This window comes from Scomber scombrus, chromosome 6, assembly GCF_963691925.1.
Source record: "Scomber scombrus chromosome 6, fScoSco1.1, whole genome shotgun sequence".
Taxonomy (NCBI): domain Eukaryota; kingdom Metazoa; phylum Chordata; class Actinopteri; order Scombriformes; family Scombridae; genus Scomber; species Scomber scombrus.
Window position 1 is genome coordinate 30575402 of NC_084975.1, and position 18892 is coordinate 30594293.

At 40.2% G+C, this 18892-nt stretch overlaps 1 protein-coding gene across 1 annotated transcript in view; it reads left to right on the forward strand.

The window, feature by feature from the left end:
* The window catches only part of LOC133982528 (uncharacterized protein C05D11.13-like), a 40024-nt gene extending 21867 nt beyond the window's left edge, over window positions 1-18157 (forward strand). Inside the window, exon 6 of the mRNA XM_062421584.1 lies at window positions 18099-18157. Within this exon, the coding sequence (XP_062277568.1) occupies window positions 18099-18157 (59 nt within the window). The remainder of the gene's footprint in view (window positions 1-18098) is intronic.
* The last annotated feature ends 735 nt before the right edge of the window (window positions 18158-18892 follow it).

The following is an 18892-nucleotide window of genomic DNA, read 5'->3' on the forward strand; positions in this document are numbered from 1 at the left end:
AAAAAGAAGAAGTTTCTTTTCTTTCTGTCTGCCGCTCTGTGGTATGGCAACGCAGAAAGGAGCGGTTCCCAGGGCCGCTGTCTGTCACGCATTCACTTCACCATCTTATCTCTTTGTCTCTTCTCACCCTCTCATCTCTCCGCGGAGCGAGGGAAAGCACCCCAAGGGAGAGCGAGGCAGAGCGAAGGGATCCCTCGTGCTCTCTTTTCAAGAAACGTCGAGGGCCGAGGCCTAGTTAATCAGCTTCCCCGCTGCAAAACCGGAGAGGTTCTGCTGCTCTGAACCACACACCTGACTCAAATTTAACATGTATACATCAGTTCACAGTGGTTAAGTGAGCATGCATGACATTTTAATTATATCCTGTGCAAATGGGAGATGTAGGGCTACGACTCTCTCAACGCTCTGTAACCAGTGCAGCATTTGTACTTTTTCTAATTATGAATCCTTGCAACTTAAACTCCTCCTCTAAAAGAAATGATGTGCAAAATGGAGCGAGAGTGGACAGACAAATGTTGTAAGGATTACTTATCGTCATGACAACACCGAATTCAGATAGGAGACGTGAAATGTAACACCAGACAGTATGCACAATGACTCTGCAGCTTTTAGTTGTTCTCAGAAGCCTTGATGCAAATTAAATCAGAAGTTTGCAGTAATTACTCGGTGTGGGCCGGCTCTCATATATTAATCCCCTGTTGTGTTGTAAATGTAATTGACTTTTTTTCTATGCTTCTAATTGTTTATCTGGACACAACTGGTAATTGAAATGTTACCCCTGTTGGGATATAATGGTATATTTGCTTTGACTAAGCTGTTACGAAATAATGTCAGACATGCTTTAGTGTTCTGTTGTCAGGGCTGGAGCTGCTCTGTAAACTCGCCTCCGCTGAAAACTCGTTTCAATCTGTGCACCTACGCCTCAAAATATTGACTATACTCCCTCAATGTATATTGAAATATATTGTCTCACTGGCTGACACGGCTCCTGGCTCACAGAGCTGATGCTTGGTAATTACAGTTGTTAATCCAAAGCTGCTTTTCTCTTCCCATATCCGTTTACATTAGATTGAAGTGATAAAGCAAGTCAGTCTTACAGGTGCAGCTTTTATGTTTTGGCTGATAGAAAAACTGATTAATGAAGGCATGTGTAATTTGTCTACTGTACACAGTAATGTGGAAGTATAGAGGAAAGATGGAAAAACGTCTTGCCATCTGTGTACATGGCTCATAAGGGAGAGATGCTCTTGTAATGGTAACATTGTTTATAGAGTGTAGACTGGGGTGTCCCCCAGTATGTTATTCATTATTAGGGCAGAGCATCATCTAGCACCTAGAGAGCCCAGGGCTTTACTGAGGCAGGCTTACCCAAGGAGTTTGCTTCAAGGGCTGAATTCCAAAGCAGTGTCATCCCTGCCTGCATGTGTTTAGATGGATAGTCTCTGCAGCAGTAGCAGCTGGCACTGGGCCTCAGGACGAAGGACTCTCCTCCTCATCTTCCCTTTTGTATTCCTCTCGCCTCTCTCCTTAGGACTCAAGACTAATGGAAAGAAAAGGAAGGGAGTGTGAGAGTGGAGGAACAGCCTAGAGACACTAGCAGGGAGATTAGAGGGGAGAGAGACAATTGGTTGGTTCATGCTTTCTGTGTGGCTGAAAGTGCGGGAGCATCGTACGAATGCAGACATGCCATCTGTGTGATTTGGCAATCTTGTTTCTTGCACCACCTACTCGGGCTGTCGCGGTGAAGGAATTTCCCCTGCGGTGATTCAGGGTGATTCAACAGCGTGGTATGCCGTCTACACGGTATGTGGTATCAGCACCAGGGTTGTTTTTTTTGGTGAAAATCAAGTAATTTTAGTCTGATGATTTGTTGGCTGAATTGAGCTGCAGTACCTGACTGACTCTTTAAATTAGCATCACCACCGACTCCTGGTCAGCTTACCACTTAGCCCGGCTCTGGTATGAGGGCTATGGACCAGGTTAGCCGGTGCTCAGTGCACAAGACACTGTGTGAGCCTGGTGGGATCCTCCAGGACTACCGGTCTGGACTGGGTTGGCCACCAAACACTCAATACAGTGCACAATGCGCTGAAGTGTAAAACAAGAAGGGACCTCCGAAGGCTCTCCGTTCTTGCATTGCACAAATGCAGTTTATAATGATTTCTCATTTGAAGACAGCAACTATCAAGTGAGCTTTTTGCAGGTTAAAATCACAACTGATAATTCATCTGTTGTACCTAGCAAGGTAATTAAGCTAAAATAAGCAACATTAATTGTTTGTCTCTGGCTCACATTTTAATGTTTCCAGCTGACTTGTTTTAAAATGAATATTGAATATTAGATTCTTCCTGATAAGCAGGTTGGCAGTCTGCATGGCAGTCCCTGTTATCAGTGTGTGAATGTGTGTGAATGGGTGAATGTGACATGTAGTGTAAAAGCACTTTGAGTGGTCAAAAGACAAGAAAAGCGCTTTATAAATACAATCCATTTACTATCTAAGCTAAATTTGGACAAAATCTCTTTGGTTTAGTGTATTGTCATATGGTGTCGGTTCTTTTTTTTTTTAGAGCCACTCCTGGTTGCAGCCTTTTCTGCAACTTTTAAAGCTTCAGATGGTACACAATTTCACACACACAAAACAGTAATTGTAAGTGCCGTTTCCATTCTCTAAACTGTCAAAAACTATTATACGACACATGTTTTCCATCTGATTTTTGTTGACAGCCATTTCTGTTGGACATCAGGGATGCTAAGCAGTAAATGTCATCACCCACTGGGATTTCACACTCACAGGGAAATGCAGTTTCTGCCAATGTAGCAGAACTAGTCGCTGACAGTATGAAAGCTGTGAACGGGTCAGAACAGGAATAGCAAATGATCAGTCTAGTTGTAAGGTGCATATAGGTCACGCAGTACTCACCTAAATGCAAATTACAGAGCGAATTACAGCGCAGAGCAGATTAAAAAGCAAAAAAAAAAGAGAGAGAGTGAGGGAAGGAGGGAGCAAGTGTGAGAGAATCTTCTTGAACGATGAGAAGATGGAAGAAAAGGTGAGGTGAGAGAAGTGGGGGTATTTAGATGCAGGAGGTAATCTAGACTTAAATGTAAAGCAGCAGCGTATGACAACAGAGTGTTAGATTGTGTGTTAGAGAAAGTGTTGGCAAGTGATGCAAGTGTTAAGAGAGTCATATTAATGTTAATGTGAGCAGTTTTGTAATGGTAAATGAACTGCATTTATATATCACCTTTTTAGTCACATATTCACACGTTTCATACACTGATGGAAGAGACAGCCATGCAGGTGCCTGCTCATCAAGAGAAGGATCTTATCTTAGACACATGCCAACAGCACAGCCTCTAGGAGCTATTTGGACTTCAGTATCTTGCCCAAGGACACTTCGACACGTGCACTTGAGGAGCCAGAGATCGAACCGCTGATCTTCTGATTAGTGGATGGCCCATTCTACCTCCTGAGCCTAATAAAAATAATTGAGATCTACGGGAACAAGTGAGAGACAGTAAAGTTACACAAAGAGTCATGAGATGCTAGCATGAATCCATTCTCAAACTAGAGGCGATAAAAGTGTGGAAGGGGGGGAAAAGTAAAGAAGAAGAAGGATAGGAAGACTAGTGTATAACTTGCCTGTGCTTGCATACATTTTCTATAATTCACACTCATTTATGGTCCCTACGGTAGCACGCTTTACAAAAATAACCCATCTTAAAGTCGTGATGCGTGACCGAGTAGAATTTCTGTACAAATCTGAAGGAAAATCCTATTTGTATAGGATTTTAAATAAAATCCTGCCACATGGGGTTTCTGTACAATAAAGACAATAGAAAGACAGATTATAGGAGGATAGAAAGCGGTGAAAGTGAGTAAGGTATGGGAAGATGATAAAGGGTATACGGAATGAACGAGGAGATGAAAGCAGGAGAGAAAAGTTATTGTCTTTGCTATGTCACCGCTACCTTTATTCAACCGTCGGAGAAGAAATATTGTAAGTGCTCTTTAAGTGCACCCATTTTTTCCAACGACTGGACAAATGCGATGCTATCCAATTCAGATACAGGGTCTAATGACTCATAAATCAAAAAAAAAAAGAAAGTTGAGTCAACAACTGACGAGAGAAAGCCGTGTCCTTTTGATTCAGAGCGATGACTCTGTGTGTAAGAATATATCAGTGTTATCATATTATATAGACAGACAGTAAACAAGCTGTGGAACAGGGGAAACAAAAGGCGGCCGAATTTGCTTCTATATCAACAAAAGTTGGTGTAAAGATGCCACATTGCTAAGTTAAGACAGCAGCCCAAACATGGAGACATTATTTATGAACTTCAAGTCATTTAATCACCGTGGGAGTTTTCCTCCTCCATCCTTGGTCCCGGTGGTGTTTACATCCCACCCCAGGCAAGCCTGAATGACACACTGCAAACCCTGGCCGACCAGATAACCGGCTTGGAACTAAAACACAGACTCATTTTTCACAGTCCTCTGGGATTTTAACAGAACAAAATTAAACCATGAACTACTAAAATATAGACAGCATATTCATTTTCCAACCAGGGATAGCAACGCATTGGACCACTGGTACACAGTTCACGCATGCTCTGTTCCCCCGGGCAGCTTTGGCACATTCTGATCACTGCTTGGTTCATCTAATGTCAACCTACAGGCAGAAACTCAAATCTGCAAAGCCTGTGGTCAAAACAGTGAAGAAATGGATCAGTGAAGCAGAGCAGTAACTGAAAGATTGTTTCGACTGCATGATTGGAGTGTTTTTGAAGATGCAAGCGTCAACTTGAACGAACTGACTGACATGGTGGCACCTTACATCAGCTTTTGAGAAGATGTGTATGCCAACTAAGACCTTCTGCATAGAAAACAATGACAAATCCCGGTTCACAGCCAGGCTAATGGCGCTTTCCCCACTATACAGTTCTATAACTACCTGGCTCGACTCGGTTTGGTACCAGGAACGACCTTTTCCACTATTTCATAGTACCTACTCAACGTGGGCGGGGTCGTCATAGACTTCGTTTTATACGCGACACAGAACACATAAACAATGGAGAACATGGAGGTGATGGTGTACTTGCTGCTCTGCTTGTGCCTTTTGTCACATACAGAGCAAGAGAAGAGAGCCGAATCGCTGTAACACTGTTGCCGATTTTAAAAATGCCGGGTTTGATTCTTGTGTGGGACGGCTCATGACTCTTCCAGCGACAACTCTTCTGACCAATCAGTGGCCGGCAGTCTGTTGACGTCACATTTTAGTATCGGCTCGGCTCGCTTGGAACCTCACCAGAGCAGGTACTAAAAAAGTACCAGGTACCAGGTACTATCCCTAGTGGACACGCAAAAAAACAACGGGTCGAGCCAAGTAGTGTGTATATATATGTATATATATATATATATATATATATATATATATATATATATATATATATATATATATAAATTATAAGACAAACAATCTACATGCAGTGTATGAGGTAGTGCAAACAACCATGTAATGTACATTGCCAGAATGGGAATACAATATATATACATGGTCTGTATTGCTTGAGAGATATAAACATCAGGAACCAAATTCCTTGTGTGTGTTAACATACTTGACCAATACATCGGATTCTGATTCTTAATTAGTGAGAAGAAGGGGGGAAAGATGACATTAATCAAAGGCAAAGGGGCCAGGATGAGAAAGAGGTAAAGAAGCAGTCAGACAAATGAGAGTTACATCGAAACATTTAAGACAGATAAGGATGAGTATTGATCGTTGGTGAAGACAGAAAGCACGCAGCAAAATAAGAAGGAAAGGAGATACGAGAGGATTTCTTTTCACAATGTCGTTTGTAGTGTGCATCATTTCAAAGTGAAGGTCTGCATTTGACTTCAGTTAAAACAGTAGTCCTGCTATGACACAAACATTTGGCAATCCTTTTCAAAAACAATATTTTGATATTTAAATTCACTAGCTAATGACCTGAAAAATGCACACAGGGTCCTGGTAGAAATTTCTTTACATCTATTGAATATATAGGCATTGTTACGCTCCTTCCACTACCACTTCCCTTTGATTATACAGGAAGAGTATTTTCTAAATATTATAAAGCAATTGCAAGGAGAGTTGGGATATAAAGAAGTCCCTCTTTTTCTTACTATACTTCCTGTGTAGCTGAACAGAGAAACACTGTCCGAGGATACACAAAGAGGGAAAGACTGTAAATGTGTAAAATGTCCAATTTATCAACTGACTCCAGATCAACCTTTAAATTCATTTAGTCACAAAAAAAGCCTGTGGATCACTTACATTGTAATAATAACATTTGGAGCATATCTTCTAATGGTTAGTACAAACAAGAGGAATGATTACAGCTAGCAAAATCTGCTTCATTGTGACAAGAAATCAGCTATTGACTCATGATGCAACCACCACCAACAACAACAACAAAGCCCTTAAAGTAACATTTCACTTTTTAAAATATGAATATCTCACCATGTTGCTGTTCTTTAAATGGCTGCCTCTAATTAATTAATTAAATTGAAAATAACTTAATTAACTTAATTTTTATGAAATATAAGTTGAAAAATCCATGTAGGTGTGTGTTGGAGGTGAAGTAGAATCAGGGAGAGATCATGCCTGAAGCAAATGGTTTCATGGTTTTTCACTGAGCATGTGCAGCTGCAAACAAAGTGCGTCTTGTTAAGTGCTATCCTGTGGTGATACCTCATCCCTACACTGTGCTCACTGTTCTGGCTCCGAGATGTAAATTGTGTTTGGTAAATGGGACACGGCCTCAGACGAAACATCTCCCAGTCGGCGCGAGGCATTATTTCGCACCAAATTAAAGTTTCGTATGTTAATGGTTTCTGTTTTTCAGTCTTTTTGAGGTTGAACCTGTGCGTATGTGGCTTCGGGCGATGCTGCCGCGAGCTTGTCTCTGTACAACATATTTCCTGGCTGATAACATTGTTGCGAGTGTATAAAAATACATACGTTTGGTAATTTAGTTCATTGGGGGAAAAAAGGTGCTTTAGAGCAGCATTAATTGACTTTTCTGGGACACTTGGGGGCAGCAGGACAGGCTCTAAACTAAATATTTACATATTATCATCTTATAAAGTACAGTAGTAAACATACTAGCAAAATTGATTAGTGCAGCTTTAAAGAAAATTGTAAGTAATGCAGAATTCTTATTGTTACTTCTTATTGTCAGATGCTTTGTGTGAAGCACTGAGGCTTTTGAGGCTTTTCCTTCTACATGAGCCAGTCAAACAGAGGCCAGCTTATATTATCACTGGTTCCCCAGCGATATGAGGGAATTTGGCAACAATCTCACAGCAGTACAATGACATGACATGACTGTATCATGGAAACAAACAGAACAAAAGTTAGCGATCGCTCTTTTGCATTTTTTTTGTTTGAATTTGTTAATGATCTTTTTCATTATTTCGCCGAATCTGGCTGCGATCCTTGTCCTTCTACAGTTATGCATCCACCCGAGCCCGAGGGTGTAATTACCCCACCCTTGCTCCCTCGTACAGTAAAAGAATTAGCAGGGGTAGTAGAGGCGCTGCTGCAAATGGAAAGCTGAGTTTTGTCACAGCGGTGAAAATCGGAGCACTTCATGGTTTGGTTCGGCCATATCCGGGACCTCTTTGGCACCTCCGGCACGGTGGGGCCGTTCAGTCTCTCCTCGATAGTGATCTCACACGTTTATTCTCGCTCGCTCTTCTCGTTCTGTCGGTCTCACTCTGGCAAAATGACAGATAAAGCGTGCTCTACATGACATGCAAACACATTCACACAATATCTTTCACACAAACAGCCACACATTACTCATTTGACTCCACCAGCAGAAAGATGTCAGATGTGTTTAATTAGCCACTGGGGAGCTAATGGATGGACTTTTTTTTTTTCTCCCTGGCTCTTTCTCTGACTGTACTTCCTCTCTGCACCTCCCTTCCCTCTGTTTGACTGTGGATTAGAGTCCAAAGTCCAAACTCACTGAAAATAACAATATTTAATACAGACTCACCGGTAACAACACTCAACATGTACGGCTAAGCCGAATACAATGCGTTTCAATCGCATATTTCGAAATAGGTTGACGACGTCTTTAATTCATTTCCTGGGGGGATTCCTCAATATGTTACTTGCAGTCTTATCCGCAAATTGATTTTGACGGTGGCAGCTGTGTTGTGCATTCATAGACTTCACACCCATTGTCACATGAACGGATTAGACAGCTTAATGTTTTACATTTATTTCATGTTAGATGAAATCAGGTAAATTAAATTGGTTTTTACAACGACCCTCCACTATACGAGCAGATACACCTCATCATAGAGGTCAGCATTGCTCTTGAGGTGTTTCCTGCTTTGCTGAACGATACCACTGTTCATATCAAACCAACCACTTGTTTGTAGTAGTGGCACACTCTGCTGATGGTACCAAAGATAGGTACAGAAACCTTGTGTATAATGATAAGCAAATGTTAATAGTGCTTCATATTAAAAGGGTCTAAAAGGAGCATGAAGCACTCTTAAAAAAAGAAAAAAATTAATGTTATATAAGACGGAAAATAAAAATAGTAATAAAATAGTACATAGTAAAAGTAGTAAATACAATATATAAAATCGAGTATAATACAACATTTTAAAGGACCAGTGTGTAGAATTTAGTGGCATCTAGTGGTGAAGTTACAGATTGCGACCATCTGAATACCCCTACCATCACCCTCCCATTCCAAGCATGTAAGAGAAATTACGGTGGCTTCGAAACTTTCACAACACAAAAGTCCCTCTCTAGATTCAAAAGTGTTTGTTTTGTCCATTCTGGGCTACTGTAGAAACATGGTGGGCTCCATTGAAGAGGACCTGTTGCCTGTGTTGATATTAAGGGTTTCGTTCTAAGGTAACAAAAACAATTCTTATTTTCAGGTCATCATACACTAATCCAAACATACTTATGAATATTATACGTATCCGCTAAATGCCGCTAAATTCTACACACTGCACCTTTAAAAGAAGCTCAGTCGTGCATCAGTGTGAAGATAACTGTCAGAAAAGCTAGTTAAAGGCTAAAGTGAAGAAGTATATTTAGTGGGCTGGCTTCCCTGATATCTAAAGGGTGTGTTCCATCATAATACCACTCAACCAAGTAGTATTGATTATTTAAGAATGGCACTATTTTAGCTCTTTACGTAATCTTAGCAAAGATAATTATTATCTAATGAACCCCACTGAATGTCCTCTTCACCCCCTGTTACAAAATGTCATTGTCAGTGATGTTATTGTAGCTGTGGGAGCTTGCCTCAATATTCAAATCCCCCATCTGGTGTGATTATCTGTGTGACTCTGTCAGTTTCAATGACCTCTGGGAAAAGTACCGTTGATGCATTCATTAACATTAACAATGCAAAAATAGTTGCCACCTACTTTGTTCACTTTGAAACACCTGTGTGCCCTGCCCATCATGACATCATGCATTCAACCCCACCGAACCTTGTCACAGAAGTGTAGACACAGAGCTTTCCAAAGGCTGAATGTGTCAGGATGAAAAATGAGGAAATATGCATAACCATTACATTTAATATACTTTATCTATTTATATATAGACATAGTGTTTCAGCATTTCACTAAGCAATAATAGCTTTATCATTAAAGTGCACATTGATTTACATATTGTCATATTATGTGGATATAAAAGAGAATTAGAAATCTTCTTTAATCAGCATTTAGATGATGTCTCAGTTTAGTATTCAAGGGTAAGACATATACCTACATACAAGATATGACATGTACAAAACTGTAATTATTTAAAGATTGGAGTATATTTTTTCAGGTCAGGAGACACTATTCTGAACTGATCCTTTGCCATTGGACCCAGGCTCCTCTAATTATAGTCATGCTGACATTACTAAATTTGGAAATTGCACTCATCAATTGCAGAGCACCAAATTATTCAAAATGCTGCTGAATGAATCTTAGCGAAGACAAAAATGAGACATCACATCACACCCTTCCTGTCCCGTCTTACACTGGCTTCCTGTGTCACCTGGAGTTTAAATGAAAGTAAAGTATTTGTAAGGATTTTAATGGATTTCTGTCTGGCTGTGTTTTCTACACCTCAGCTCACCCTCTGATTATACCTCTTGTTAAAATCTAAAACCTGCAACCATCTCTGCTTTAGGTATTAAGCTTTGAAAGACACTAGAAGACACTACACAGTGATTATAGGGAGTTTAAACTTTTAACTAAAAACCTACCTCGTCCTCTTTTTCTTACCCTAATCTGTTTAATTCCATATTTGACTTGAATTTCCATCATTATTTATATGTTATATGTTCTTTTTTGGTTTTTCATCTGTATAATTGCATTTTCATTTACTGGTGCAATTTGAGAAATTATCTTTGAAAGCTTAAAAGGTGATAAGAAGGTGTAAAATATTAACATGAAATAACTTAATTAATCCTTCCACCAAATATCAGAATACAGCGTTAAACACTTTTTAAATCGTTTGTAACTTTCGTTTTCAAAAGCTACAATGTGACTGTAATAAAAACAATGCAGCTTCTATGGATGAAAATAACAGTTATTTTCATTATCAATAAGACTGTCTTGATTTAATGAAGTCATCTTTTGGTCTAATTGTGTGTAAAATGTCAGAAAATAGAGGAAAATGTTTACTGGTAACTTTAATGGTAATTTATTATTTTTCACCTAACTTTTTGTATCTAACTCGTCCCAAAGGTAACATTGATATGAACCAAAAAAAAAAAAAAAAGTTATTTCCGATTACTTGTCTGTTGAATAACTCCCTGCCTAATCAGCCAATAATTTCAATCCTAATAACTCAAACAACAAATAATCTGTCCCTTATTCATTTTTATACTATATACAGCAAGTACTCAGCTTTGAATTAAGGCTGGGCAATATCTCTATATTATACCAATGTCATGATATGAGACTAGATCGTCATAGATTTTGGTTATGGTAATTAGGCCTGTCACAATAATAATCAACTTATCGTACAATAACGTAATTATCAAGATCATCATGTCTATATATATGGACTTATCATATGATACATGGACATGAGCTTGATCATTTTATAACCTTAATATTGCCACACTTCACATTAGCAGCTAAGAGGTTAATCATGTCACATTGGCTAAACAAGTAGTGTCCTCCATTCCTCACTGTGTACGTCCTGAGTGGAGACTGCAGAAGAGTTAAAGGTAAATAACTCTGTCCTCAACCATAATGGCAGTCTCCAATCCCACCCCCCACCCCCCCACCCCCTTTGCATTATTATGCTATTATATTATCATTATATCAGTGACATCTACATTACTGACGATCATTATCAAAAAATCTCATTGTGTAAATTCGAGATATAAGGTAAAAAATATTGTGTCCATATCGTCCAGCCCTACTTTGAATATTAATATGCACACAGTGATGCTCAAACATCTGAGTGAAAGTAACAATATGCGGAGCACATTTCTGATTGAAATGCCACTTTAAGCACCGCACATTTTGTTTGAAGTATTAAGATTACAGCTCACCAGCAGCTCTCGGGTGATTTTGCAAGATAGATTAGGGATTGGTGGCAGTTTTTTTGGGGGCAGTAATCCAACTACTTCATTTCTCCAGGTGTGATCAGTCAGTTCCAGGGGGGGGAAAAAAAGAAATGGATTTCAGATGGGTCATTTCACCAGAGAGTCATTAAATACACCGGAGAATGAAGCCAGGCTGTCTTAGAAACATTATGATAAAGTCAGAATAAATTGTTCGGCCTTGAATGAAGAATATTTGATCTATAACACATTTAATCAGGACATATGGAAAGGCTTATCAAGTAGGAGGAACATGAATTGCATAATGAAACTCTTTTTGCCAATTAAAATTGAAGGACTAGATTTTTACAGTCATTTAGTGTAATCAGAGTTGCTGTGTGACACAATAAACTGAAGGCAGCAATGAAAGAATAATCTCTTTCCATGAGATACAGATATTGGGTTTCCATGGCTACAGCCCAGTTTGCAGGGCGAGTCCTTTTTTTATAAAAACGGAGACACTCGTATTTGATGACAAATAACACATTATCTTCTTTTCATATTGGCAGCTCTTTAATTGTGCGTGGAATGATTTTTCTCATCTCGCTTGCGTTTCATTTAATGTTTCTCCCTTCGTTGTGTCGCTCGAGGCACGTCGGGGTTTGTCTGTTTCCAGATGGAGAGCAACACCGAAGTCACAGACACACACACACACGCATCCAAAGCACAGACAGAAGATCCTGGTTGTCGCTGAAGATGTTTCATTAAGTGGTTTTCACAGAGATAGATCCACAGTTTATGAATGAAAAGCAGGACATTTGGAAGATAATCATGGGTGGATTTGGATCGGCTCCCACTTGAACTTTGGTTGAGTTCAACTGTGATGAACTTTCACATCTGAATTTGAGCAGTTTACCTCAGCAAGCTGTGTCGACAGTGCTGACCTTAAAGCAAACACAGAGACTCTAAAATGGTGAAAGATGTTGCACCTTTTAAGCTGTGTGTCATCATACACACAGCTTAAATGGTTTACCCTCCTTATAAGCAACCTTTTCTTAAAAACTCTCTTTATTGACTGACACAATATATCTAAAAACAAAATGCTCCAGTACAGAAAGAAAATAGAAAGAAGCTCAAGTTTTTATTTTATTTTTAGCAGGAAAAACAGCAGGTGAATGAAAAAAGAAAAATACCAGCAGCAGCAAGTCTTACACAGTGAGGACAGAGCAACGATATTTGCTCTCTTGAAGCTTGGCAACCAATTAAAAATGACAACCTGTGACCGTGACACAGCGAATATAAAGAGGAGCAGATTGAGAGATGTCCTGGTCTACACATCATATTCTACAGGCTTCAGAAAACTGACAGATCCCCACAAAAATCACACCATAATCATTTTAAGAATGTGAATAAATATTGTAATACAGCGCACAAATAACAGCAGTGGGTTTCTTACTCAGACCAATGGTAAGTGTAATCACAACATGCTTTTCAAATTGGTTAATGTGATCCCGTAACCAAGACTACAAAGATAATGATTATGATTATGTTATGCGTTTGATTTTTAGCTCAGCACATGTTTTTCATCACACGGTCTCGGTTTGTTCAAGCTGCGTGTGCTTTAATTGAAAAAAAAAGACGACACGGTTGCAGATTGTCACCGCAGTCATGATGGAGAGGGACAGAACAAGGTAAAGTTCAAACAGACAAAAAAAGACAAAAGGTGTAGATCAAAAGGAAAGAAGAAGAAGAGAAGAAGGTGGTGGCAGAGCGTTTTGGGTACCTGGAACGACTGGATTTTATTGTTTCTGACTCACGCCTTCTGCAGCGGTGATTGAAATAGAAAGAGAGAGAGAGAGAGAGAGAGAGAGAGAGAGAGAGGGCTGATGGAGGGGAACGGTGAAAAATAATGACAAATGACAGCTTTGAGTGGCATTATGAGAGGAGAAAAAAATGGAAGGAAAGCATGCAGAGAAGTGATGGAAAATGACTAGAACCTGTTTTATCAGAGAAGAATCAGAACAGATGTCTCTACTGTAAAGATGGACACCCGAGAGGATAGAAGAGGAGAGAGATGATGAAGGTGTGTGTAGTGACAGCATCATTTTTTTATTTTCATAAAAACACTGTAGTTACATTCATGATTGGAGGAGATGAGGATGAACAAAGGGACCGGAAAGTAATTGGAAACGAATTGCTAACTGGAGGAGATAGAGGGAAAACATGGGCGTGGGTTAGGGTTAGGGTTAGGGTTAGGCGTTTGGGGAGTAGATCATGAGAGAATGATTAGCAAAAGTCATAACAGCTGCTATTAACAGATGTTTCTACTGTGGGATTTTGCTGACGCCTCGTTTTAAACTGTGACGGGGAGAGGAAAGGAGAGCGGAGACGGAGAGAGTACGAGATCGGACTCATCCCAGACAGATTAATGGCAGGCTGGCAACAGAGTGTTTAGTGAAAGCGACAGTTTAAGGCGAGTAATTAACATAATTAAAGATGGTAATTACACCTGAAGCTCCCAGAAGACTTACTACATTCCCCCTTTTCTGCATGTTTATCATGTTTTCATGACACGCAGACTTGTCAGACTGATGCTCAGTTTTCTCAGGAAAGCCTTCGGTGTCAATCACTATTCTGCAGCAGTGCATAGAAATGTGGAGGAGCTCAGCACTGTGTGTATTGTCAGGACTCCCTGCTACATGTGGCCCAGGCTGTTGACCAACGAGCGCATGAAAGCATCTCGCAGGGAGGTAGATTCACTCGTGTTAGTCATTGTTTTGCTCAGTCATTATACACCCTCACCTACAGAATGAAAAGAGGTAAGACTGGACTGAGGGCATCATAGACGAAAGCACTCAACAGGAGGCAGAGCGAGAGAAAAGACTGACATTTTTCCAGCACCTGTTCAGAGCTATTGTCACAGAGAGGAGGCCGGCAGCAGAGTACCGGGTGGTAATTGCTAGCCGTATAAATGTGATGGCATCAGCCTTCCGGGAATATTAAAGGACAATAGGTAAGCCGAAAGCAGATAATGGAGAGATGGCATGTAGAGAATGTAGAGGGAGGCGGACGACGGTTAAAATTGACGAGCTTTCTGTTAAAGCCTGACAAAAATCAATGCGAGTGAAATGTTACCGCTCAAGAAGGCGGAATGAAAAGAAAAAAAACAGACAGAATACAAAACACAGGAGTGGAGTTCACATACTTGAAAACTGCTCCAAAGATGTATACATGCATTAACACCCAGATAGGTGACGCCTTTGGGATGGTACATTTGAGCTGCAGTATGTTGGTGTGGGACTGTGCTCAGAGTTTGCACTAACCTCAATGCATTATAGATCAACTCTGTTTTTCTTGCATAGCAATGAGATGCGAATGCAGTGCAGAAATGAGCATTTGTTCAACCTGGAAAACCTGGTGCAATAAATCATTTAACAGAAGATTTCAATGACAGCTGCGTGGAATCTTAAAGGACATCATGGGTAACAGTGGGACATATAGTGGAAAATACAGTCAGCTGTTTGCATTTACAGCAGCCAGGGGTCCACAATTATCTGCATTTGTCCTTCACTTTCTCAAAAATGAAGTCCGTAAAGAATACTCTCGCCCGCATTCAGAGCATCTCTTAGTAAAGCTAAAGGGGCATAAGGCCAGCTTCATGCTCAAGTTAATTACATCTCTTGGCTTCGGTGACAAATGGAAGGAATGCTAACAAGCCGTTGCACAGAATCTGAAAAAAAAAAATGGATGATGAAGTGGAAAACTAAACTAAAGTTCACATTATAGCAGAATTCCTGTGACTCAAAGTGCAGTTTTTTTTATGTGCATCAGCGTGTTGTTCGTCAGTGCACTTCTACACCCAGGGGACATCCGTAATGATAACAGCGAAGTTATGAAAAAGCATCAGAGCAGGCTGTAAACGTGTGCTACTCTCTGTCATGTAACATGTGATATTTACAGCAAACACAGAAATAGAACATGAAAAGAAAGAAATGTGTCAAATCTGTTCTAGTTCCCTGGCGTTGATTAGATGGGTCAAGGTCGGGGACTCTGTGGTTCGTGTTGCCGTAACAACCCTTGCATCACTTGGTGGCTGCCATGGCAATACATCAAAAATAGAGTTTTGGAAAATAATCGCTCGTTGCTGAGTGGGTGGGGTTTTTTTTTAGGTTTGTAGGGAGCCAAAAAAGAGGCAGACTGTCTTCATAATGTAATTAGTTATCACATCCTCCTAAGTGCAAAGGGACATCGGGACATGCCGATACACACGAGAGAAACGGATGCTTACAAAGCATTTATGGATTTCAGGCAGTAAAAACTTCCTTATATAACTGAGGAATCAAACACAGGTAAAATGGAAGCTGGAAATCACATGCTCAGTCTCAGGCGACGTGTACTATAAGGCATTCAAAATATAGGAGGAGGAGGAAGAAATGGAAATTCTGAATATGTGGCGAACCTGATTTATATAACTGCTGGCTGACCACTGCGGCAACATCTGGGAAAAACTCTCTGAGGCACATTTTGTTATCAGACTCACATAGAAGAGAAAAGACTATACAGCAGAGAGAAACAATGAGAGGGAGAGAGGAGATAGAGGTGGTGAGACAAAGTGTAATCAGTGGGGCTGCAATAACCCATCTTTCTATTATCACTAATTGTGTTGTTTATTCATTGTCAAGTAGTGCAAAAATGTCCATCTGAACTTCCAAAAGCCCAAGATAATTTAATCAAATGCTTGTTTTCCTACACCGACAGTCCAAGTGGGTGATGTTGGTGCATGTTCCTAATATTTTGTAAACCCCATTAACCCTTACATACTGTTCAGGGTCGTAATTTGACCCATTTTTACATTTGAGAAGAAATAACGCCTTAAAATAATTTGATGACATATCCTCATGTGACCCAGAATATACAAAAGTGGAAATATTTCAACTTTCTAAAAACGTTTTACATATTTTTGTTGCATGTTTGAGTCATATTTATTCCAAAAAGTAAAAAAACACTATTTATTCACATTTAATATCATTAATTGAAAGCGTTATGTTCTCCAGTGTTATATAACATTGGATCATTATATCTTGCGATTGTAAATATTACAATATGTTGTAATGGATTGAATTAGATTGCACAGGTGTATCTAATGTATTTTAAACAACAAAAATGATTTTGTGTCATCAGTAAAAAAAACATTGCAGCAAGAAAAGTTCACTTCACAGCAGAAAGTTCACTTACAGTGTCTCTCCGTTTATCACCATAGTAACAGCAGAACAACAGCTTTTTACATATCACAAGATTTTAGACTTTCTATTTACCGCAGTGGTTTGCTGCTTGACTTGTTCCCTGACTTTAAATGACTCATAGCAGGTCCAGTCCTGTGTGTAATCATATATTAAGCCAGTGTTAGATTTGCATCTGTTTACAGCAAAAATCTACTCAAATAACTCATTTAGTGACTGATCTTTTAGTTATTCCCATTTACTGCATATCCTTCCTCTTGTGGGAGGAGTATTCACTTGCTGATCTTCTATTAAACAAGTATTTCAACCAGTAACCAGTATTCTTCAGAAGCAGAAACCACTTTCTTTGGTGTCCCGTTGCTTTCCAGACACGCTCAGCACGCATCAAAACAACCCAGCATCAGATCTTATTGAGCTCAAATATGAAGAACTGTCCTTTTTGGTTGGACTGGGCTCATTTACATTTTAAGTCTTAGTAAACGCCCTGCCAAACTGAAAAATTGCAGTGGAGCTGAATTTCGCACCCTGATGGTAATTTGCAAGCGCGCTGAGTAAATATCCCCCCACAGAGTCATGCATGACGGCGTGGCACATCAGCAGCAAACACAGCAGCCACCAGATCTGAAAGAAGTTGGTATGGGAGGTTTGTTTATCTGCTTAGTATTCTCCATCCACTCTTTGAGTCTACGTCCTGTCAGTCTACTGCAACATTTCCAATCCGGCATGGTGATATGTTGAAATGACTTCAGGACCAATCAACAGACACACTAGCAGAACTGGAGTTTGCTTCACGTTTAACCTCGTCCACTTTTAAGTGGAATGTCTGACAATCAAATAGGTTCAAATCGGTAAAATGGAAAGAAAAGCAGTAATGTGAAGCTCCCTGGAGGTCAAGTGGTTAGAACGCATGCCACTTAATCACAGCGTCCCTGGTTCGAATCTGGCCAGAGACCTATGCTGCAGTTCATTCTCCTCTCTTTCTCTCTCGGTTTTCTGTTGGCATTTCAGCCTGTTACTATCTAAATAAAGGCAGAAAAAAGCCCAAAATACATTTTGTTAAAAAGCATTAATGGTGAAAAGAGTGTGTGAAAAGCAGACAAATTAAAAGAGGGTTGCTGAAGACAAATAAAAAATAGAAAGGGAAGAGTTGAGGTGAGCTAGGTTAGATTGAGTTTAGAGAAGATGAAAAGATGATCAAAGAGGGAAACTAGAGAAGATATAAAGAAGTCGATGTGGTCAGTGAGCCTGATAGTTGTAAGTGACTGTTTTATCTCTCTGTCTCTGCAGGTTTTCCATGGAACAGGGAACCAGACGTCAAGCCAGACATGGCCATCACAAATCCCTGAACGACACATATAAACTCACAAACACACACACAGACATTTGATCATGGAATAAACTACTTCATAACTTTACTGGGAGCAGTGGTTTGTGCCTTAGGAGTCCAGGTTAGCCAGAAATACGCACACACCTCAGAAAGGGAGTTGTCACTGCAGTGGAAAGACAGCAGTACAGCTTAGGTCAGTGTGTGTGTGAAGGTGAGTGAAGCAGGTGTTTATCAGGCATCGGATGTACATGGGCACGGCAGACAGCTGGCTTTAAGTGGGCACTGTAGCGGTCCTACCCTCGGATTACAGTTTAGCAGATTAGAGCTAAGCGGCAGTCACCTCAAGCTCACCAGCCCCATGAAACTTATGCTGCAGGCCAAACACACGGACACACACACACACACACGCTGGCACAGCTGTTGAACACAATTAAATTAGTGCAACTGGCAGGCAGTGTGCAACCCCTAGCTTAACACCGTACTCAGATTAAATCACAGGCACAAAGACGCGCCCACGTACGCACACTACTCCGGGACTCGGGACAGATGCCGCCCCCACCCTTCCTAAAGTCGTCCTCTCAAAGCCAGCTGGAGAGAAGATGAGATTTGGGGCCGATTGGTTTTGTCTTTTTATCCATCGCATCCTCTCCGCATCACTCCATCCGACACTCTCGCTTCTCTTCTGTGGATGAACCATCGTCATAAAAAAAAAACGCATGAACGTCGGCCACTCGTGATGATTTGATTATTTCTC